The sequence below is a fragment of the Paecilomyces variotii genome (assembly GCF_004022145.1).
Source record: "Paecilomyces variotii strain CBS 101075 chromosome Unknown C8Q69scaffold_11, whole genome shotgun sequence".
Taxonomy (NCBI): Eukaryota; Fungi; Ascomycota; class Eurotiomycetes; order Eurotiales; family Thermoascaceae; genus Paecilomyces; species Paecilomyces variotii.
Genome location: NW_021167150.1, coordinates 694950 through 717888, shown reverse-complemented (window position 1 = coordinate 717888; position 22939 = coordinate 694950). Strand labels below are relative to the sequence as shown.

General features: G+C 49.8%; 4 protein-coding genes across 4 annotated transcripts; 2 read left to right on the top strand and 2 right to left on the bottom strand.

The window, feature by feature from the left end:
• Window positions 1–296: 296 nt before the first annotated feature.
• On the bottom strand, window positions 297–7720 carry C8Q69DRAFT_406560 (glycogen synthase; the record flags this gene model as incomplete). Its single annotated transcript, XM_028628125.1, has 4 exons — window positions 297–345; window positions 446–7063; window positions 7131–7306; window positions 7358–7720. 4 exons carry the CDS (start codon window positions 7718–7720, stop codon window positions 297–299), a joined length of 7206 nt encoding a protein of 2401 aa, XP_028482675.1.
• A 6346-nt stretch (window positions 7721–14066) lies between these two features.
• On the top strand, window positions 14067–15904 carry C8Q69DRAFT_79155 (transferase family-domain-containing protein). The gene has a single exon (XM_028634042.1). It carries the CDS (start codon window positions 14296–14298, stop codon window positions 15697–15699), a length of 1404 nt encoding a protein of 467 aa, XP_028482674.1. The 5' UTR covers window positions 14067–14295; the 3' UTR covers window positions 15700–15904.
• A 1996-nt stretch (window positions 15905–17900) lies between these two features.
• C8Q69DRAFT_488182 (putative MFS transporter Fmp42) lies at window positions 17901–20059 on the top strand (the record flags this gene model as incomplete). The annotated part of the gene is made up of 3 exons (XM_028632037.1): window positions 17901–18306; window positions 18410–18572; window positions 18622–20059. 3 exons carry the CDS (start codon window positions 17901–17903, stop codon window positions 20057–20059), a joined length of 2007 nt encoding a protein of 668 aa, XP_028482673.1.
• A 226-nt stretch (window positions 20060–20285) lies between these two features.
• On the bottom strand, window positions 20286–22413 carry C8Q69DRAFT_78728 (thiamine pyrophosphate enzyme). Its single transcript, XM_028634041.1, has one exon. The coding sequence runs from the start codon at window positions 22235–22237 to the stop codon at window positions 20513–20515; it is 1725 nt and encodes a 574-aa protein (XP_028482672.1). The 5' UTR covers window positions 22238–22413; the 3' UTR covers window positions 20286–20512.
• Window positions 22414–22939: the final 526 nt, after the last annotated feature.

Sequence of the window (22939 nt, the reverse complement as noted above, 5' to 3'; positions counted from 1 at the left end):
TGACGAGATCAGATCAGATCGATCGATCGATTGAGTGAGTGAGTGAGTGAGTAAGAGGTTATAAGCGCCAGAAAAGCAAGAGATCAAGTTTCGAAATCATGGGTCATGCCATGCATAGGTAATCATTGATTGGGTCGTGGGTATAAGTAAATGCATGGCGTTGTTTGTTGTCTTTTTGGCGTATCGTATAATTTCTGATAAAAGACAGACAATATGATAGATAGATGGATGGGATGGGATGTTCGTTCATGAGTTGAGATGTGTCTTGTCTTGTCTTTTGTCTTGTCTGGTTTGGTTTAGGGTTTATTCAGCTGTTCCCGACGGTAGAAGAGGAGGAAGCCGAAGCTGGATTTATGTTAGTTATCGTATACGGGTATATGTATATAGAGATGGATAAATGGATAAGTAAGGGAGCGGGGACAGGGGGGTATATCATATATCTTACCTCGCCAAAAGCTGAAAGAAAAGAGCGATCCAGAACCAAGCATTCCCAACCGCAGTCGGTGACGTGCCCACATTCGGAGAGATATCTCCTGGCCCAATTTTATTCGGTGCGAACCCACGCGCGCAGATCGTAGCGATCGACCCCAACGCCTGCGCGGCTAATAGGACGAAACAAACATGTACTCTCGTCAGGGTCTGCAGAAGAATCATGCCCAGACCGACCTGTTGGATCTCGTCGAGGACGCCCAACCACAGCCAGAGACAGCGCGAGACAAGAGAGCCGGATATAAGACTTCCTGCCCAGGGGAGGTAGTAGCCTATATTGGACGTTCCCCACCATGTTTGAGCCCAGCGTGGTGCGCCGATACTGAGACCGAAAACGGGCAGGATCCAGCTGTGTTCCTTGGATAGGTAGCGGAAGATGAAGAGGATGATGACCCAGAGGACGATGAAGAAGAAGACGACCAGGATGGCGACCTCCCATGCATTGGCGTGTTGGGAGGACCAGAGGAAGGACCAGTTACGACCGAATTCAGCGGCGAGGAACCAGTTCTGGATGATGACCATGAAGAAGAACCAGAGGACGATGCGCCGACGGAAGAGAGAGGTGTAGAAGAAGAGGATCCGGCCGGGCGATTGACGGTAGTATTTGGGCAGGCCCAGTGCGAGGAGGATGCCGATGAGGAAGCATAATCCGGCAATGGGCATCGTCACGGCCGTTAGGATCCATGATCTCAGAGCCGCGCTGGAGACGCCTCCGATTTCCGCGGCTGTGACCTTGGAACTCCAGTACCAGAGCACGACCGTGTAGATCTGCTGGATACCCTGGATGAGACTTGCGCGGAACATCCAGTCTTTCACGGGGACGGCGCCCTGGTCACCGAAGTTGAGGGCGAAGAATAACGACCCGGAAGAAGACGCTGCGGAGTAGACGCCAGCTGCGACGTTCTGAGCCCATCCTCTTCCGAGGCTGGAGAGACCGAATGGAGAGACGCCAATGATGACGAAGGCAAATCCGTATATGAACCACGGGAGCGTGAGGACGATCACTGATGGGAAGCGGTAGAACATGAACCACCAGATGATCGAGGTAACGCAGTAGATCGCCGCGATGATGTACAGCTTCGTTGCCGTCTCACCTACCTGGCCGACAAGCAGGGTGATTTGGGCCGAGTTGGTCGCGATGATCTGTCCCAGACCGAGGAATAGAGCGTAGATAGGCCAGTTTCCGATCCGGCGTCGCATGAATCTTTGAATCACCATCGGCCGCTTGTATCCCAGACGAGAGAGCCATTGATCCATTTCATCCGCTTCCTCGTGCGACTCTGAACTTCCGGTGGTGTGCGAGACGCGGTTGTATTGCGTATCCTCGACAAAGCTGTCCGCAGTGATATCGGACACTGGATGGTTCTTGGATTGCTTCTTGAGCTGGGCGTCAGTGTACATGTTGAAGAACTTGCGCTCGCTCTTCATCAGATATGTCTCGATACAGCAGTCAGTCGTGGAGTTTTTCTTGTTCAGATTGCTGAGCATCTCCTCGAAGCGTCGTGTGAAGTGGCCCATGCTGTCCGTGAAGGTTGGGTCGACCTTTTGCAGCTCGAAGACGGGCTGCTTGTGATCGGCGACGACCGAGGGCAAGGACAGCACGGAGACATTGCGAGACTGAGACAGGGGAGTGTTGTCACCGGAGAAAGCATGGTATTGGTATGGTAGTTCGGAAGGTGTTCTGGGAGCCGGAGACGAAGACCGCGAGATATAGTACGGAGAGCCGGGCACAGTGAAGTAAGACGCCCGGGGACCAGCTAGCGACAACGAGTTGGTGCTGTTATTCCAGCGAGGTGTGCCGATATCCTGAGAGCCAAGAGTGTGGTTGATAGCGTCCATGGCCTCTTCGGGAGAGATATAGTTCACTCGCGGAGTAGCAGTGCCGTCATCGTCAGCATCGGTGGTTTCATCGTCGTCATAGATCTGGCTCTCGCGTGGTGGTTTCTTGCTCAGACGCTTTCTGCCCTGGCCAGGTCCAGCTCGTCGACCGAGCGAGAGTTTGCGTCCCAGACCGTTCTTCTTGCCTTCTCCTCCAGCCGCCTGGATCTCTTCAAGTCTCTCCTGGGCATGCTGGATCATTTCCCCTGGCGGCGTCTCCAGACTCTCCGTCATCGACTGAGTTGATCGAGGAAGTTCTGGCGCGGATGAACGCGTGCTCTGCGTCTCCCAGTAGCTCTGAGACTCTGGCATCGGGCCCGCCACTGTGCTCTTGTTCTTCGCGTGGTGGATCTGGATCGCAGTGCGTTGGAGCGTTTCAAGTTTCTGGATCCATTCAAGCACAGGAAAACGCTGCTTGGCGGACTTTGCACGCATCGACTCCCGAGTTTCCTGTGACGAGTCCAAAGCCGATTTGATAGCAGTTCTCAGCTGGTGCAGGAGATGACGGGTTGCGTCAGATTCAACCGTGTACCACCAGCCGGGCATCTGCCCGAGACCTCCAATGCGAGAACCAATTCCCAGAGCACCCTTACGGCCGAACTCGACGGCAATCAGACCGAAGGGCTCGTCTCTAGACGGGATCAGGGCGAAGTCGGCACCGGAAAACACGTATGGGGGAAGAACAGTGAACTCGGGCTTTGAGAACACTCGACCGGGATACATTGCCATGATGCGCTCGAGCTTGATAGCAGCGAGCTTACCGTACAGATCGATGATGGGACCAACACAGATCAGCTGCACCTGAGGCCTGGAGGCTAGAACAGCAGGTATAACGTCTGCAATCAAATCTACACCCTTCTGCTTCGACCATCGTCCGACGAACACCAATAGGTCCGCGTTGCGGTCTTGGTTCAGACCAGCCCATTTCTGTGCCTGCAGCTTGTCGTTGATGCGCTCTTCGTAGGGTTGGATAGGAGCCTCAGCGTCAGGGTCCGCCTCCAGGGCGCCAGTGTCAGAAGGATCGGGGTTTGGAAGACTGCCGATTTTTTCGAGACTCCAGAAAATCGGATACCGAGCCCATGAGCGCTTTCCGTACTTCTTGGACACACCCACTGCACCGAAGCCGCGCTGGTGGAAGCGGAGATAGCTAGCACCGGCGTGGAGCAGGTTGAACACGTTTCCGAATTGAGCGTATTTGGATGCAGTTTCGATAGGTAGGTTGAAGACCGCGCATACTTCCTTCTTCTCTTGAGGGTTCCTCAGTGGCCACAGACCCTGGAACTCGGCGTTGTGCAAGGATAGACAGACGGGAATAGTACGCGTCGGCAGCAGGTAAAGTGGCGCCAGACATCCGTGGAAATCATTGATGTGGTAGAGGTCGATTGAAGGGAAACGTTTGATTGTCTCTGCGATACACTGGTTCCACGCTGAATAGTAGATTGCGCTGTCGAGATCATCCATGCGAGGAGGGTAGGGCTCTGCCTTGGTCTGCTGGCGGAAAACAGGAGCGTCGAGTAAGACGTAGGTGATGTTGCCGACGACATGATACTGAACGTTGACCAAGTAGGCTTTGTCTAGGATAGTGACCACAAATGGCTCAGTTGGAGAGTCCCGAGGATAGTCAATGTCGCCGACACACGGAACCACCCAGATGAGGTTTTGGTGGCCCAGATTCTGGGACATGAGCTGTGCCATAACACCTAGACCACCGATCTTGACCTTGACTTTCCAATCTTCAATGTTGTATTCCATCGTGGCAATCAACACCGTACGCCGACGCTCAGGGGCCGCCGCGATAGCAATTTCCGTTGGCGGCAGAGCTTTCTCAGACAATGCACCGTCCATGGAATCATCTCTGCCGAGCTTTCCTCGAACTTTGCGCCAAAACAAGAGAGGCAGCTTGTCTTCTGCAGCCACGTTGCCATCCCGGTTGAGTTTAACGCGGTAGAAAGTCCGAATGAAGATAAACACTCCGGCAAGACCCATGAGAACCGGGATGACCCAGAGGAGAACGTATAGCACGAGTTGGGCCCATCCAGACCCGACTGGAATCAGCTCATATCTCAAGTTGCTGTCGTCAAGCGAGATGGTCCAGCCGAGATGCGGGAATGGAGGCAACTGGGTCATGTTGATCACGTTGGACGATAGATAGGACGGGGGGAGCCTCTGCACGACCGACGAGTTATCGACATCCCCATATACTGCTGTCTGATCGGGCGTGCCATCCTTATCAGATCCCCAGACACTGATTTGTCCCACAGCCGGCCACTCATAGACGAAATCAAACTTCCAGCGACGCTCCTCGGTGTCGAATCTCATCTTGTTAGGCAGTCCTGCATCGTAGCCGAATTGGTTGTACGGACCGTTCCAGAACATATTCGGGAATCGTCGTGGCACGCCGTCCTTCCAGCCATAATCACCTTCCTGGACATAATCACTGCTGCCGGTGAGTTTCGAGAAGTACTGCACGCGGATGTGAGTTCCCTCCCACTTCTGAGCTTTTGTACCGGTGAAAGGTGTGATCTCGACGGTCGTGTTGCCACCCTTATATGCCTGCCAGTCGGACCAGGTCAGACCGAAATTAGTGGAGTATCGGAACTGATCAGCTCCAGCGGCAGCATGCTCGATATAGAAACTGCCATCGTCGGATTTGTGTACAAGACTGGTGGAGTAATTGGCAAACGGAGACAGCAGGGGATTATTCTGACTTCCGACACGGAACAAGAACCGATCAACAGCATTCGTGTGGACGCCGGACGTCGTCGAGACGTTCTTGACCGTCAGCTGGTGGATTCCGTGATGGACATTGTTCAGCTTGGCGGACCATGTCCAGACGGTGGGTATCTCTCCAACGTAATTGTTACTGGTCGTCCTCGGAGTGACTTTGGTGCAGTTGACGCTTGACGTATCAAGAGAGGCTGTGATACCCTTTTCTGTCGTGGAGTTGAGAGAGATTGCGTTGGTGATACCGTCACAGTCCATCTCAAGTGAATATCCAAGCTGGATGTCGATAGTCTCACCATTATCTGTCGAAGATAGCAATCGGGCATCGTGACCGGGCAGAAACTCGGTGACAGTAGGACCGGGATCAACGAAGTTTTCGGCTTCGACGTAGGCGCGGTATTCCCATGGCAGCAATTTCATGCTAGAAATGCATCCGTAGTCATTGGTGTTGTTCTGGCTGGGACCAGCACCCACAGTGATCTCGTCGTAAGGGTAGAACACACTCTTGAGCTTCGTCCCTGACTTGAACGGTGCCAACAGCGCGGTATCCGTCTTGTCGCAGTCGCCGCCATAGGTAACTGTTTTGTTGTCGTTATGGTAGACAAGCCAAAAGGTGCTGTTGCTATCGCCGGTAGCCTGCTTCTGGACTCCTGGGAAGTAGGTTCGCAATACCGACCACAGACCGGTCACTGTGGGAGTTCCCGATGAACCTGGCAGATAAACGTTCTTTGTAAGCTGGGATATCGTCTCCAAATACAAACCGTCATTGGCCACCGGATACTGCTCCCGAATCTCGAACATGCGCTTCATGATATTGCGCAGCGGGTGAGCCGGGTTCCGCTGGTCGTACGTGACCGTGATGTCGTTGCAACCGTTCAGTCCCTTGTCATTAGGGAAATCGTAGAATTTCGTCGTGTTCAGACTGAAGCAGCCATGCGTCCACCAGGCGGTTTGATATGTCAGGGGCTGCCGGCCGAACAGATAATTCGTGGCAGTGGCATCGAAGACGTACATCGCCTGTTCTTCACCCCACAAGATAAGTGGGATTCCAGGGAGCTCCAACGTGACGATGAAAAGACCAAGGAGATACTTCTCTGTGCCATTCTTGATTGCCGGCCAGCGGAAGTTATCCTGATTGGAGACACCGTACATATGTCTCGGGTCCAGCTCGCCTGTGAAAGCATTCAGGAAGTCATTTGTCACAAGCATCCCGTTCCAAGCTTCGATGAAGTCCGTGGGCAAGTCAAAACCGGCGACCAGGTTACCGTCCATTCCTAGGAAACGGGTCATCGAACGATAGATCGTATAGTGGAAGGCGGCGGCATCTAACGCCTGGTGCCCGTCTTCTCTGAGGAAGTACGAGTCTGAATCATTGGTGATCTTGACACCAGCGCCAGCGGAGGCAGGAAGCTGATTTGGCTGACGGCCGCGACCGAGATACAGACTACCAAAGGTATTTCCAGAGGTGATTTCTCCAGGGAGGAAGAAGTTGTCCTTGCCGTATTTCTTTGCACATTCACGGTAGACAGCAGTCATATCACCCAGGGGCTCGAGGGTTGCTTGTACGGCCTTGTCAAAACGAAACCCATCGACATCCAGACTAGCAATCTGAATGCAGGAATGTTTCGTGATGATATCGCGAACAGGCTTGTGCCACTCCCGCAGACGATCCTGCACCGAAGCGAACTTGGTAAGTTGACGCTGCCAGTCAGGAAAGTTGCCGAAAGCCTCCAGTTCTCCGTACTGATCGAAGTCACTATTATAGCAGCCCTTCAGGTCCTGGACACCGCCGGTAGTCAACGGGTAGCCGTCCTCGTTCCAAAACTTGGGGTAGTTGCACGTTTCATTGTACTCGTTTGAGAACTTGAAGTCGACATACTGTCTGTCCGTGATCCATTCGACTTCGTATTCGTTTGCTTTGAAATCGGCTGAGTCGTTGAGATGGCCTTTGAAACCGATGAGGTTGCTCAGTCTGCCGGAAGTCCATGGCGTTAGCTTATAATATAACCCGATTTGATTCTGGGGATATGTATACATACGTTGCCAGCGTGTTATCCACGATAACATACATATCCCGTTTGTGGATCTCATCAATAGTCCGTCTCCAATCCGCAAGGGTACCGTGATGCATGTCCAGCAGAGTGGTATCAACCGGGGAGTAACCATCATAGGCCCAGGGCAGGTTCATCAAGTACGTTCCAGCGAAGTAGATGGCCTAGCTTGATCAGCAACAGAAACAATGAGATAATACGAAACGAAAACACACCTTGAAGCCCATTCCCTGGATATAATCCAACGTATCAATCAGACCGACCAGATCGCCTCCATGGCGCATCTGATTCGAGTCCAGCACATGCTCGAAGGAGGTACCGTTAATGTCATCATTCGTCGGATCACCGTTGGCTATGCGGTCCAAGAAGATCGTATATATTGGGAAGCGCCAGTTATCGGGCGATGGATGATAATCGTGATCCGGCCATTCACCCCAGTAATCAATCGGCCCCGTAGCGGTTTTATTTTCGTTCAAATTATAGTCAACGAGCGACTCGGTATAGGGCCAACATAGCGCCGTCACACTCAGCAACGAAAGTATCACGAGCACTGAGTGCTGCATCTTTGCGAAGAACATCCCGGGCAGTGACCTGCTACCGACTACTGCAGTGCGACTCAAGCTGATGAGAATCGCGAGCGGAATGAATCCTACATGCCCTAACCTTGGGGATAACGAGCGAAGAAACGAAAGAACGAGTGACCCAGTCCACTCGAGGCGAAACTGTAGAAAGAAGCTTTTCGCCTTTTTTTTTGGTTACCAGAAAAAAAAGGAAGAAGAAAAGAAAAAAACGAACAACCAGAAACATCAACTATCAGGCAGCGAATGCCGGGAGAGAAATAGAACTGACTACCTCCTCAGGCCCCCTCCCCTCTCTGCTACGACCCTCCTACTGTATTCAACCAAACAGAAGAGTCGACATGGAAACATCCACGTAGTTCTTTGCCTCTACTGTACTTTACTCTAGACCTTTTTACCCGCAGTGGGGTGGCGGTGTCTCTCACCTTGCATCTCGATTCGTCCTCCAGGATGCCGAGATCTTTGGATAGGTATTGTAAAAAAGCTCGGATTAACAGTCCGTACCGGATGCATTCGCGCCCCAGCGTCCTTGTCCGTGCTCGATCGGCCCACGGGGGTATCCCGACGTGCCGTTTGACAGTCGAACATGTCCAAATCAGCAGTTCGCTGCTTGTCGGTAGCTATATTAAGCAGCACGCATGGCAGGGCGCCGTGGTGGGGTGGTGTCGCACTACTCGATGTATATCGTGAAGGGCTCGGACAGCTCACTAGTCTTTCCTTACATCCTTAGCCTTATCTAGAGTGTTCCTTGGCCTCACAGATCCAAAACACGTCGGTGGGTCTGGCCAGCCACTTCAGAAGAGGCTGAGAGCACAATGGGCATCGGTGTTCATCGGTGCACATCAGCTGCGAGGATTTGCGAAGCTACTTTATCCCGGTGGGACTTGATATATCCCTTTGGATCGGCCAATATAAGTACAAAACCCTTACGACCTGTCCTGTCGTTTGAGTTTATGGTACACTGGATAACGGTGAAAAAGAAGAAGAAATTTTATTCCTCTCCTCTCTTCATCCCCGGTTGTCTTCGCATGAGTTCTTCCGGGAACCCAAAAAGTGGCGCCGTGGACGTGGATCCTCCAGTTGTGATATATATAACTGGTTCCCGCTGGTGGCGGTGACTAACGCCCTAACCTATAATATGAGATCATTTACGGACTCGCACCGAGAAAAAGTATTCAATTACGGAGTAGTTCTGGTGAGTTTTTTTTTTTCGGATCAGGACAGGCCCCGAGTCACATCTCACTATCACATAAGCGAGACGCCCTCTCTGTTGACCGCCGCCCTACTTGACGATACCATACTATACTATACTATGCTATATCACGGCCAACTTGACACTAACTGTGCTGCTAGAAAGCGGGTTGCAGCTTCAGGGTTCTCTAAGTGCTGATAACCACTCGAACTAGAGTACATCGGCCCTCGAAAGCTCATGATGCGACTTTATCGCGGACCAACGGCAACCAACCATCACGACCACGCAACGAGGGCGTAACATCCCAGAGAAGCGAGATAAGGCATACGACTGCGACTAGGGAGGGGAGTGCGTATGCCCGACTTGTCTGCCTGCGTATCCGACTTCCCCAACAGTATACTCTACGATCTTGCCGAGCACCATCTACGGTTTTTAGTAATTATCCATTACTTATTACATCGGACAGTAAGAAAAAAAAAAGCCCAAATCCATGGCTCCTCAGCGGGTTCAACGTGCCGCCGTACCGGACACGGTGGGGTTTGACTGCTGAGGTCCAGAAGCATTGCATTATTATTATTTAGTATTGTCTTGGAATTCTAGAGCTCAAAAACTTCGTCCAGCCTGCGGGTCGGCCCCGGTTTGCCGGCCTTGAAGCAGCCGCCAGTTCCCGACGGAATCCTTACGCTGTTAGGCAATTGCATACCCTCGTCAATGATCCTATGGTACAACCAACGATGTCTGCCATAATCGCGAACGAACAGGGATGACAACCAGAGCAGAGTAGTGGGTGGTCTCGTGCACAGATTTGCAAGGAAAGGCAAGATAATTAAGTGGAGGGTGGGATTTTTGATTTTTTTTTTCCTTGCCTTCGAGAGAGGCCTAGCCTTCGTATGTCGATGGGGTTTGCGCGGCCAGCGCCTCTCAATACGAGTAACACGACACTTAAGCAGGAGCCGAGGAAATGAACACTAGTTCTGAGTTCTCAGCGACATTATTATTATTATTAGTTAGTTCTCTCAACAGCAGTTCATATTAATAATTAGTAAGCGCACAGAGCAACACTTGGTTGAATCCTCTGCTATGCGTCCGTTGTATACGCAGTTCTCGCCTAATCATCTATATTCTCGCAAGAACACCGCAAAAAGAAAGGATTCAACTTTCCAATAACAATGAAACACACATCATTCCACCGCGTGTCACTTCCCCGGCTGTCCGAATAAGCTTAAATCATTGGAATGCTCGTGGTTTTCGACTGGCATTCTTCGAGTTTCTTCCACTCCTCGTGGTGAGAGGAGATTTCCGGCCCCGCCGCCACCAAGATCCCTTACATACAGCAACAGAGACAGGTTTCGCCTTATTTCGACCTCCTTGTTCCCTGTAGTGGAGAGATGAGATGATCGTATCTGATTATCTTGCGCGAGGGTCTGTTGCATGAACCTGCAGATCGTAGAGCTGAAAGGGGGCCTGGACAGGGATGCTCGACATGACATGCACATATAACCAACCCCGTCTCATTAGAAAATGTCCGAAGATTTGAAGACGCGGGGTCCAAAATCCCTTTATGGGCGATCACGATCTCCTGAGATGAACATTTATTTTGATCTACGGCCCCTGGGTTTCGTGATGTTCTCCTACAACGATACGATCAACATGCTCTGCCGTCCCGCGAATCCCTTGCTGCAATATTTACGTTTAGGATATCATCGCAATCAAAAGTGCCATGATGCCTGTATCAATTGTGTATTGTCGCCTTGAGGCCTACTTTGTCATATAATGGCTGAGGTAAGGCTTCTAGTAGTCCACGTGAACAGACGGAGTCTTCAGTCCCATGGTCTTACTTTTTTCTGAACTACGATTGATCCATATACAAAGCGCCACGCAAGATGTCTCGAAGTATGACAGCAGTGAAGACCACCTAACCAATACCCCGTGCCGTAGTCAGCAACGTGCGCCATGTCAGCATTGGATCCATATCGATCTGCTCTCACTGGCCACCCGACTCTGAGGAGATATGGCACTAGGCGAATAATAATTGAGGACTCAAGACAAATATCCAGCCTAATGGAGCTTCATTGGGAGGTCCAGTGCTGTCTATATTACTAGGGATTTTCCACCGTGGCAAGACGCGGGGCATGTTTTCCAAAATTCCCTTCCCTAGACCTGCTCTCAAGTGCCTGTCATAGTGGAGGCTTCTCTCGTTCTCTATATTATTGAGGTTATCCTTGTGCTATATCGGTCGAAGACTGTTATTGCGACATCAAAAAGCACCACTACCGCTGGGCCCTAAAGCGAAGCGGATTCAAGAAGACCGCCCAGAGCTGGAGGAGAGTTATGGACGATGTTGTGCAAAAGCCCTACTCCTATGTGAAGCAGAAAATGAAACTCAGAATCTACAAGCCTTCATTTATCTCTGAACTGTTTCAGAAAGGAGAGTCGCACCCCGAAATAGATTTCGTGGCCGATACGCTGCATATATGATATTCTCACGGAGAGTCGTGTTGAAGGTCTAGAGTTCGGTTATGCAAACTGTCACATTAGACCTCTCTCATCAATCGCATGCTTCTTCCTCGCCATGGCGTTATTTCCTGAAGTCGACGAAAGACCCAAGATGAGATTAATCGGGTGATCGACTCTGCTAGACTTCCAGGTCAGACGACCAGCCCAGTCTTCCTTACATTGGCGCCATCTGAAACAAGTCCTGCGCTGGCATTCAGTGGCATCTATAAGACTGGCTCACATGACCACTGAAGATGATATCGTCGAAGGATATCACATCCCGAAGGGTGCATATTTATTCCTAGCATGTGGTAAGTTAGAGGAAGACCCTCTGTCTAGGGCCATAAACGTGCGATAAATTCGATTCACGATCGTCTCGATCTAACTATCATTTAGGGGCTTTTTCCACGAGCCAGAGACATACCTGATTTTATGACTCTCAAACCAGAGCGTTTCCTCAGAGTAACGGCCATATCACCAAACCGGATCTCTATACAATGGTCTTCGGGTTCGGTGTCGTATCTGTCCTGGACGATACCACGCAGACTCGGCCGTTTACCTTACCATGACGAAGTCACTCGCTGTATTCCAGTAGGGAAAGCTCGTGGAGAATGGAAAGGAGGTCGACCCGGTCGTTGAGTCAGAACGGCGTGATCGGTCATCATGGCCCCTGAGCCTGGATGTTAGAAGTGTACGTACTTCCCGCAACGATCCCTGTACCACGAGTCCAGGACAGTACCCTACTGTTCTATCTTTGGAAAGCGGCAACTCGACACGAAGCAGACGCATTTCGATGATCCTGACCTATTAGCGCTGGGAACAATGTCTTATTCTGATTTTGTCCCGTGTACCTGAAACATCTTAAAGTCGATTGGGTCCCTGATTCCAGCTATCGCAAGCCCGTCCCGTCCATCAAGAACGAAATGTTGTATCTCGCCGAAGACAAGAACAGTGTCGCTCAGTGCAAGCGCCTGGGCGGAGTTGTGTAGGCCACTACTGTAATCCGGCTTGTAGGCGGATCGGCCCGTGTATCTACGCCTGTAGTGTTGATCGATCGGTAGCTTTTAGCGCTGAAATGGAGCTGGTCTTTTTATATCGGTATCACTGTAGATCAACCGCACTGACTCTGTGATCGTCCCTGAACGCTATCTCATGAAGACGCCGATCATGAAAATCACTGCGCAAGGTCATAATCTCACAGTCGCTGACTGGCTTACTCGTACGTTGGGGTCCGAAACTTGATAGCGCCAATTGTTAACTGGCATCCAGGACCGAACATCTTTTTTTTTTTTGGTACTGGTTGGCTAGGAGCAACCAGCGAAGCTAAGGCCTCTTTATTGCAAGCGCGCTAAAGAACATAACCCAATTGGAAGGCTTCAGAAAGATAGAATGATACGCTGATTAAAGTGAATCTAAGTAGGTTGACCGAACATCCAAAGTATCCTCAATCCTGCTCACAGGATAGACGATCGGTATGTCGTGGGAGCATAAAGGGTCACCGAAATGGGATTAGATCTAGCCCACCAAAAGTGTTAACTATTCACTGCCAAAGAAGCTCCCCGGGAAGGACATTGCAAATACGACATCAGAAAGTTAGTTGCTCAATCTTAGAGTTTATAAATAGTCGCGAATGCATCTAAGTACTGTGAGTGTGAGTTTCAATGTCCCAAACTGGCGGTATTATACATACATGATCCAAGAATTCCAGAAAAAGCCCATTCATGTACATACATACAAGCATCCCTGGTTGTTTTAGCTCCATTATTACTTAGTTAGCGCCGCATAATCCGCTCATCTGGCCGAATTACAGAGCCACCATGACATGCAGGACTACGATCTGACTCTGTCGGAGTAATCATTGCGCCAGCCTCTTCACTTTGAACACCGTCTTGGAACCTCAAAGCAATAGTATAGATGCACCTTCACTTTATACTTAGTGCATGAAGTGAATATTACATATCCACCGCACTTAGAAACCTAGTTTCTTGTTCCCTTTGGGTAGTTCTTCTACAAGATGTTCTGTAGTATGCTACTCTTCGATCTGAAAAGTCCTACGCAAGGACTGAGATGGAATATGGCGGTAGTTTGGATGTTTTTGTCCCCCTGTTGCACGCAAAATTCCTTCTGCTCAAACATAAAATTCCCCCAAAACATTGTCAGACTATCAATATAGTCAGGGGTCTTTGCACTGGAGTTCCTCTAATGGTACTGCAATTAAGTATAATAGTTGCTACATAATCTGAGCGCGGGCACCAATCACAATGTTACGGACTTTCGATGGTTGCTAAATGCCGATTTTCGACTTACTTAAATGATGCAAGATCTAACCAGCAATGACAATTTATCCATGGCCTTCTTTTGCCCCGCTGTATTCAACACAGACAGTAAGAAAAGGGACAGGGGGGGATAGTATTTACCCTGAAATTGCAATCTTCATGGTGAGCCAGAGGATTATCTCGATATATTAAAAATCGTATTCATTCCAAATGGTCATGCGCTTTTCTTTTTTCACTTGACAGGGTGCCAAGATGTACATACGAACTTTTGCATACGCTAAATGCCCTGAAGAGTTATTAATGCTTATGAAAATGCACTAAGGCTATGCTTGGTTTCTGTTCTGGGACTCTTAGATACGGCGTAGTAAACTAATGATTGAATGAATGACACTCACAGGCCATCGGGTTGAAACCCCACCTACTCTAATCCTTTCGCACAGGCCGTGTAAACGAAAGGACCGTGTCGAGCGGGGATGATGGATCGGCGAAATTACTTGGAGGATGATAATAAATAGAGGATGTCTAGTCAGTTATTTCCCTGCGGTTTGAGTAACTATTCTTTCTGTTGATTTTTGCTACTCTAAAACGGCCCCCAATTGCACTTTATAATAATGGGTTCTGTGCAATATCCCTGTGATGTTCCAACTCTCACGCACCTGGAGCGTATCGGGCCAAAGGGCTACCTTCGCTACATCTTCCTCTTCCAGCTTCCAGAGGGCTATGATATGGACGAAGTTGCTAGGGTTCTAAAGACAGGATACAGTGCCGCCAAGAACCAGATTTCAGTACTGGCATGTGAGGCCGTGCCAGATGCTGGCTCGAAACAGGCAGGGGTACTGAAGCTGCAGAGACTGAATGATGGAGATATCGAAGACATTGTTGTCAAGGACTTACGAGCGCAGGGCGTCTTCCCACTGACTTATGCGGGGCTCAAATCGAAAAACTTCCCACTTTCGGCATTCGACGCAGAGATTCTGTGTCGCCGGTCTGTCTGGGCATTACCTGGAGAGAAATTGCCTATCTCCCTGGTGCAGGCCAACTTTATTGACGGCGGCCTGATCCTGACATGGTGCATCTTCCATATGGTTGGCGATGGCACGGCCTTCTACACCTGGGCCAAAGTATGGGCGGAAGAGTGCCGTCGTGCCCAGGGCCTGGAAATTGCTGAGCCCATTCAGCTTCCTGGGGCTATCTTCAGCGACAGAGAACGCGTCATGAAGCCATCGGGTCGTAACCAGGGATTGCTGAAAGATCACCCCGAGTACACACTCTCATCTGCTACGCCTGGCGTGGCGCTACGCAAGATGCTGTCTTCAGATCATCGTGGACAGGTCTTCTACTTTTCCCCAGAGTCTTTGGCCTCGCTAAAGGCTGAGGCATCGCCAGAAAATGCAAAGCAACACTCTGACCAGCAATGGATCTCGACTAATGATGCTCTCTCGGCTCTTCTCTGGCGCACAGTCATGGCTGTACAGTGGCCGCTTGACTCGTTGGAGGGTAATCCGATATCTGTCTTCAATATCGCTATTGATGGTCGCGAGCGGATCGATCCTCCTATTCACCAGAGCACCCTAGGCTGCTTTCTCGAATATGTCGCTGTCAAAGCTCCTATCCGGGAAATACTCAGCTCCGCCAACCTTGCCGACCTGGCAATTCTGATCCGCAAGGCGATCCAGCGTGCCGATAACCAATTCACCGATGACGTGATAACTCTTATTGAGAAACTCGAAGATGTGAACCAACTCTTTCCGACAGCGTTTCTGGACGTCCCGGGATCTCATTGTGTGCAGACATCATGGGTGAAATTCGACCTATATTCTCTAGATTGGGGTTCGCTGCTGGGTGGCAGAATTGATTCTGTACGGGCCCCCCATGTGGGCGTTATCAACGGCTTGCAGGTTGTACTTCCGGTTTTGCCAGATGGTGGAATAGAAGTCATAGTAGGCGTTGAGGCAAGCTGCTTAGACAGGTTGCTGCATGAGCCGCTGTGGACAAAGTTCGCAAAGGCTAGGTAACCTGCAATCAATGGACATATTCTGTGATTAGCATAGTAAGACTTCCTTCAACAAAACTTGAGCCCGTAGCAAACGCGGAGGGAGGAGGATGCACCGGATAGTAGAGTATATCTCCCAAGCCATCGCCTTATATATTTTCTCTGTTGTCTGAAGGAAAGACAAAATTAGTTCTCTTTAGGAAAACTCGGTTTTAACTGTGACTATATTTCCTTAACAGAAGCGACAACTTCGCAAATAGCATCGATGGCTGCTTCAGCAATGGTAATTCGATCCCCGAGGTTTGGGTTGTATGATGCAACTGTCATTGCTACTGGTGAGGCCTTCTCCAAAACCAATCCCATACAGCGAGAGATATCGTCTGAACTCAATCTTCCAGGTGTTGCATACTCGTTTGCTTTCCCTGGCGTCGTATCAAGACAATCGATGTCGAGGTGAATTGCGGCAGATCGAAGACATGCTCTTTGCAGCTCTTGATCCAGCTCATTTACAAAGTCAACCGGAATATCCTTGTACTGCTCTGGCAGGACAATTCTCTAGTCGGGAGCGTTGAGTATCAGAAAGAACCCTCACATACCGCAGTAGACAACACGCCCTAGGGTAATGGGTATAAATCCAAGAATGGTCTCAAGAAATGTCTTCTAACCTTTTCCAACAAGCATAGACACTCCCATCCAACCTAGGTAGCCGCTGACCGTTTCGTCAGACGTGTCCAAATCAGCGTGAGCGCCAAACCAGACAAACCCAAGTCCAGGCTCCTGCAGGCCCCCGGTGATTAAAGAGACCGGCGTGGAAAGCTGCGATAATCAACCTGACTGAGGTATTTCCCGTTCGGGCATTGTTTGCAGACATAACGCCTATCTGCTCACTGATGATGGACCGGATGCTCATCCATGGATACACCAAATCCCCAGTCTAAACTCGGAGGAATAGAACACTTAGTTCGACAGTTCGCAGGAGATGGATGAACCGCCATGCTCATCTGTTGACCTTTTCTTTCAGTCTGAATAATGACACTTAGTCAGACATATTGTTAACTACCTAGGTAGTTAGTTAAGAAAAGCAAGCTGACTTAGTCGGCTGGGTCTGCCTTGTCCATTGGTAGGTAATCTCTCTGCCGAAAATCGAGGCACAATCAATGAGCCGGTCGGGTTCCATACAGGCCGATTCGGACCGGTGCAAGCATCGCTCTGGAATTGAATATTAGGTTAGGATGGTTCTGATTAGCTTCCTCGATCCCAGCAATGGCCGTCAAGCCCTGGGTGAAAGGCCTATCTAGTGACATTAAGTACGTGGATCCCTTTCCGGTGTATATTTTCTGTTGGCGCTAGGCCACTCGACCAAATAGGAGAATCCTCTAGTTTGGTCTGCCTGGATATGACATGTTCATCCCGCTAGCAGACTCTATATGAGATCTGTTGTTCTCGATCTCAGTCGCACGTCCACTTTTTAAGCCAACGAAGATCCGTTGTATGGCAAAGCTCACCCATGGCACCGTGCGAGAGGCTATCATATCCGGCACGGATAGTGCCCGAGCGTCTGCGGAGAAGGCCGAATGCGATGCTGTCATTGGTTTTAGTGAGAGGTTTGCGACCGGACTGTGAAGACTGATGATGCAGCAGAGATCTGGCTTTCTGGCAAGTTTTGAAGACGACAAAGTTCGATATCAGAATTGAGCACTGGCAAAAAAGTTGGAAGAAGGTCGCTTTCTGCAAGATTGGCTGGCGGTGGCGACAGTCTTGGCCCGGAGGTCGCCGGTCACGGGGTCAACAGCTTGCTGCGAAATTGTCCTGCAGGTTCTTTATTATCCCAATCCTGTCTCTGCTCTCTTTCTCTCGTGCGATACCCAGTGTATATAAAACGGAAGATCCTGTCGAGAACGTCAGATAACCGTTCCAGGCTGTATCTCTTGCATGTCAATCGGACTGTTAGTGTTGCTGTTGCCTAGTTACGTTTACTGCTGCGAAGAGCTTGGCTTTCGCCGGTTCTTTTGATCTGGATTCAGTTTGCTTGGCCTGATAATTCTCTGGTTTATTTCCTTTCCTAGACAGCACTGTCTCGAAGACTATCTTGGCATTGCAACTACGAGCTTAACTTCCGAGATAAGAGCTTATCTCGGAAGAGTGGAACTTGGTCACATCGACAGCTTAGCCTGGCTTTCCTTCCCCCAATTTCTCTTTTCTGTAGAGAACACACGTTGAAGCATGTCTCTCCATCGTGTCTCCTATCTGGAGTCATGGCAGCATAGTCCGCCAGCTTTCCTCCGCCGCAGAGGTTCCAATGCAAGCTCACATGATGAAGAGAATGATACCCAATACCTGCCAGAATCGACGGCTTCATCATTTCCCTCCTCAATCGGTCAATACTCTATCAGAAACAGATTGAATTTCAATCCTTATTCTGGGCCATCATGGGCTGAAAGCACGCATGGAGACGCGGATGACGAGAGGGAATCTCTCATCGGGAATGAGGCAGCAGAGACCAGAGACAGTCCAGATGTTTCAAGGGAGACTGGGATTTCAGAGCATGATGAACCTCCACGGGATGCTGCGCAGTGGGATATCCTGGACACCACGGGTGCTTTTGAGGTGCACAAGGGGAAGAGAATCGGTAGGCGCTCCCCTCCTGCACGCGCTAGTATCGTGTTAGCCATGTTCCTCACTGCATATTCACACTCAATTGTTATGCAGTATACTAACAGCATGTGATTCAGCCCAAGTTCTTGTCGCTGTCATATATTGTCTACTCGCGGCTGGTATCGTGTTTGGATTCGCTGCCATAAAGCCGGTACTGATTCGAGAGGGGGTCTATCGCGATTACTGTACGAAGGAAGAGTTGCAAAGAGGAGACCTGGTTTGTTACGGCCAGGAAATTCGGTCAGTTGGTCCAAGTCCTCCTAGCATACATCTTGCTAACCGAAGTCAGATTGAATCTAATGTTTACTGTAGCCGCCGTCGCCACCAATGTCTGTGCTCTTCCCGTCGGGACAATTCTCGATGTGTATGGCCCACGAGTCAGCGGCATAATTGGGAGCATATGTCTAGCTTTGGGTGCTTCCCTCTTTGCGTTCTCTCAGGATCTACCATTCGATGGATATATGCCCGGATACCTATTCCTGGCCTTGGGTGGACCATTTGTCTTTATTTCGTCGTTCCATCTCTCCAATACGTTTCCGACCCGCTCTGGCTTAATCTTGTCAATGCTCACTGGTGCTTTCGATGCCTCAAGCGCTCTCTTTCTGATCTTCCGTATCTTGAATGAAACAACAGCCGGAAGCTTCTCTGTCAAAACATTTTTCACATTGTATCTCGTCGTGCCCCTCTTCATTCTGGCTGCGGAGATATTCTTAATGCCATCAACTTCTTACAAGACCGCTGGGGAGCTTGTCCAGCAGGCTCAAGGGGAAATTGCGGCCGAGGTTAACGACAGATTGGATGAGAGTGTCGATCAGTCCGAGCGCGAAAGACAGAGGAACGAGCGCAGAATCCGTCGTGAAAGCGTTGTGAGTTCGATTAGGGATCTTCTGGACGATGGAACTGGTGACCGCAAGATATCCGATCTGAATTTCGACCCTTCTGATCCCGAGTTTTCCAGTCGGCAGCAGGAATTTGTCAAGAAACAGTCTCCGCTGCCAGCCGAGAACACTCACTCCGTTGGTGGCGTCTGGGGTGCTATGCATGGCGCTTCCGCACTAGAGCAGATCAAGTCGCCGTGGTTCATTCTCATCACCCTTTTCACCGTCATTCAAATGTTACGGATCAACTATTTTGTTGCTACGGTTCGCCAGCAGTACACATATCTTCTTGGCTCTCCTAGCCAAGCAGACCAGTTGAACCGGATCTTTGACCTACTCCTCCCATTGGGCGGTCTATTGTCTGTTCCTTTCATTGGCACTATACTTGACACGGCGACTACCCCAGTCGTACTTCTGGTTCTTGTGGCCGTTGCAACCTTAATTGGCATATTAGGCTGCATCCCGGGTAGTCCAGCGGCAGGCTATGCTAACATCGCGCTCTTCGTCCTTTATCGACCATTCTATTACACTGCTGTCTCTGACTACTCAGCGAAGGTGTTCGGCTTTCAGACCTTTGGCAAAGTGTACGGTCTGGTTATATGTCTTGCTGGTATCTGTAACTTCGCCCAGGCCGGCCTGGATGCTCTTACGTTCAAAGCATTCCATCGAAACCCGATACCAATCAACGCTATGCTTACTTTGGTGGCATTTCTTGTAGGGACAGTTCTGGTGAGCTTCGTCTGGTGGAAGGCCAGAATAATGGCGGCGTCTGGGGTATATAGTGATGTGGCAGCGGTGCAAGGGACGCGAGATGACACTCCAGGGGAACGGCAACCGCTTCTTAGCTGAAATAATGTTGCTATACGCACTTCTTCGCCCGCAGGGACCTCATTATATGTATCTGATTTGTTCATGGGCACTGGATCAATCATGTTGTATCTATCCTGATACTCTCTTGGAGCACTGGGATAGGTGTTGGCCTGAATCGCTTATATAACGCTTTTATGACATATCCCCCGTTACAGCTTGTATATAGCTTTTGCTTTTTTATGATACCTCTGATCGCGGTCGCTCACTTTTGACTTTCTGTCTAGGCTTCTGCATTAATAATAATACTTCTGATTGACACCTGCTTTGATTTCCGTTTCTCTCTGGTTAACCACGCCTATCCTAAAGCGATAGTCCATGGCTATTGTAGCTCGGGCCCATTCTATGGATTTTATGTCAACATCTGCACTTCCCGCCCTTTCTCATACCGTCGGCACAACTTACACTCAGCAGTAACCTCCTCCAGACCTCGTTCTATACGTTACGCTTGCCCGTCTTCTGGTTTTCTAAAAGGTATGACAATGGCCCTGCGGGAGCATCCTCACGATCCAGAAGCAACTCAATGAACCTCAACCCTTTTCCACTGCTAACCGTCTCATTGGTAAGGACTTTCTCCAACTCTTGCCAAGTACTCGCTGAGGCTATGAACGTATCTTCATGAGCACCGAAAAAGCCAGGGGCCTGTAGGTATCTCCACCGCGCAATATCATTGTACCTTTGATTCCGACCATGAATACATCGTTCAATAGTATATCCATCATTGTTGATCAGGAATATCACAACATTCAGCTGATGTCGGATAATAGTCCCAAGTTCTTGAGCGGTCATTTGGAAACTTCCATCGCCAATGAGCAGAATAGTTCGCGCATCTTGAATGCCGTTATAATTGGAAGATGTCACTAATTCCTCTTGTGCTAGCGCGGCTCCCTGCGCTGCGGGAAGCATATAGCCAATTGATAGCCACGTAACTGGCGTAAAGAGCCGTGTGTGCTTAGGCAAGCTCATCTGCCGTACACCATAGCCTGGCGTTCCTGTTTCGCCTAGAACAATATCACCGGGGCGAAGAAAGCTCGCGAGAAGTTTCCACAGTCGATCTTGAGTGATTCTTTCGCCTCCAGTGACATCCAAGAATGATAGCGCTTGGTCACGGGGCAAATTAGGATAAGGGTCATAACGGTGGATCTTTGAGATATCGATGCTCTCGATGAGGAGGGATGAAATGTGTTTTGCTGGAACGTCTCGAACGACATCGCTGCCAAAGGTGACTTCCGTGTCGGTGAAGAAGATCGTTCTGTCAACATTGGGGATGTTGGAGTAAGAAAAGGTGTTGGTAGAACTGAAATGAGGACCAAAGCATAGCGCTAGGTCGGCCTTATCGATAAATGTTCGAACAGCGGCATCATCGAAACTTCCCCGGTATATTCCATGAAAATTAGGCACTGTTTCGTCCAGCAGGCCCTTTCCAAAGCACGTACTCCAGGTTGGCCAATTGGTCGCATGTATGAGCTTCTGTATCTCGTCGAGAATATCCAATGCTCTACTCTCGCCGTCAACGAGAACAATCGGTTGCTTTGCCGAATACATGCGTCCCAGTATTCGATCCAGCACAGCATTGTGAGACTGTAAGGGGATGGTCGCAGCTATGTTGATGGCAGTACTGAGCCTGTCGTCAGGCACGCGTTGGTCCACTAGATCAACGGGCACTTCAATGTATACAGGTCGACTGTGGATGATACATTGTCTCAAAACATCATCGATCTGTTCTGGAATCATCCGGGGATCCCTCAGACTAGCCTGAGCCACTGTCAAGTGGGCGTGGATCTGCGCAAAACGTCTGTACTCCCCGTCATTGAAGGTATGATGGATCAATTTTCGAGCATCCTGCAACTCTCTAGCCGGCGTGCCGACAATGTGCACAACAGGAGCTCGCTCAGTATATGCCCCCGCAATCGCATTTGCCGCAGAAAGTTCTCCAACGCCAAACGTCGTAACGAGTGCCCCGATGCCCTTGATTCTGGCATATCCGTCCGTGGCGTAGGCGGCGTTCAGCTCATTCGCATTACCCACCCATCGTAAACCAGCAGGTTCGACATAGTCCAGCAATGTAAGGTTATAGTCCCCTGGAACGCCATGGACTGAACCGACTCCCATCTGTCGCAGACGGTGGAAGAGGTATCCGGCGACTTCTATGAAAGGCATCGTTATAACACATTCAGAAAATGAAACAGTCACGACATGCAGTTTAGGTCTGGTTTTGGTGATCTCTACCAGCTCGTAAGATAGTCATAATATATCGAGGAAAGCGTCTTATAGCTATCGTGATATGTTCTAGGAAGGAGGTTCGTTGTCCTTAGATAGCCGAATATAAGCGATGCGTTACCCCTCACATTTAGAACGACCGCCTCCTCTCTTTACTCCGATGAACACTCCCGTTTAGTTCGACCAGCTTTAATCGCATGACTTGGAAAAACAGTGATGCCGAACCGTCAAAAAAAAAGGTTCGTGATTATCCTATATTTAGATACTTAATCAGTGCCTCTCTGATTCCCACCGAGCCCCATTCTATTCCTTCTGAGAGCCCACAATGCGGTATTCGCAAGCTTTATATAGGTAATATATGTGAGGGACAAGTAGATACTCTTCTTAGGCTCTTAGACATCTGACTCCTGTTCACCACGACTATCTACCAAGTAGATTACAGGAAGCGGGCCAGTACTTTTGCAATGTCCATATGCAGCAGCATAGGTTTGATCGGATCCTCATCAGCATTCAGCAACGTGCTAATGTTCCCGAATAGATGATAGAACATCAGCTTAAACGGCGTAAAGTTCTCGGTATAGGTCTCCTTGTATATTGGCTCATAGTTGAGTACCTCGTGTGGTGGAGCCTTGATATCGTCCG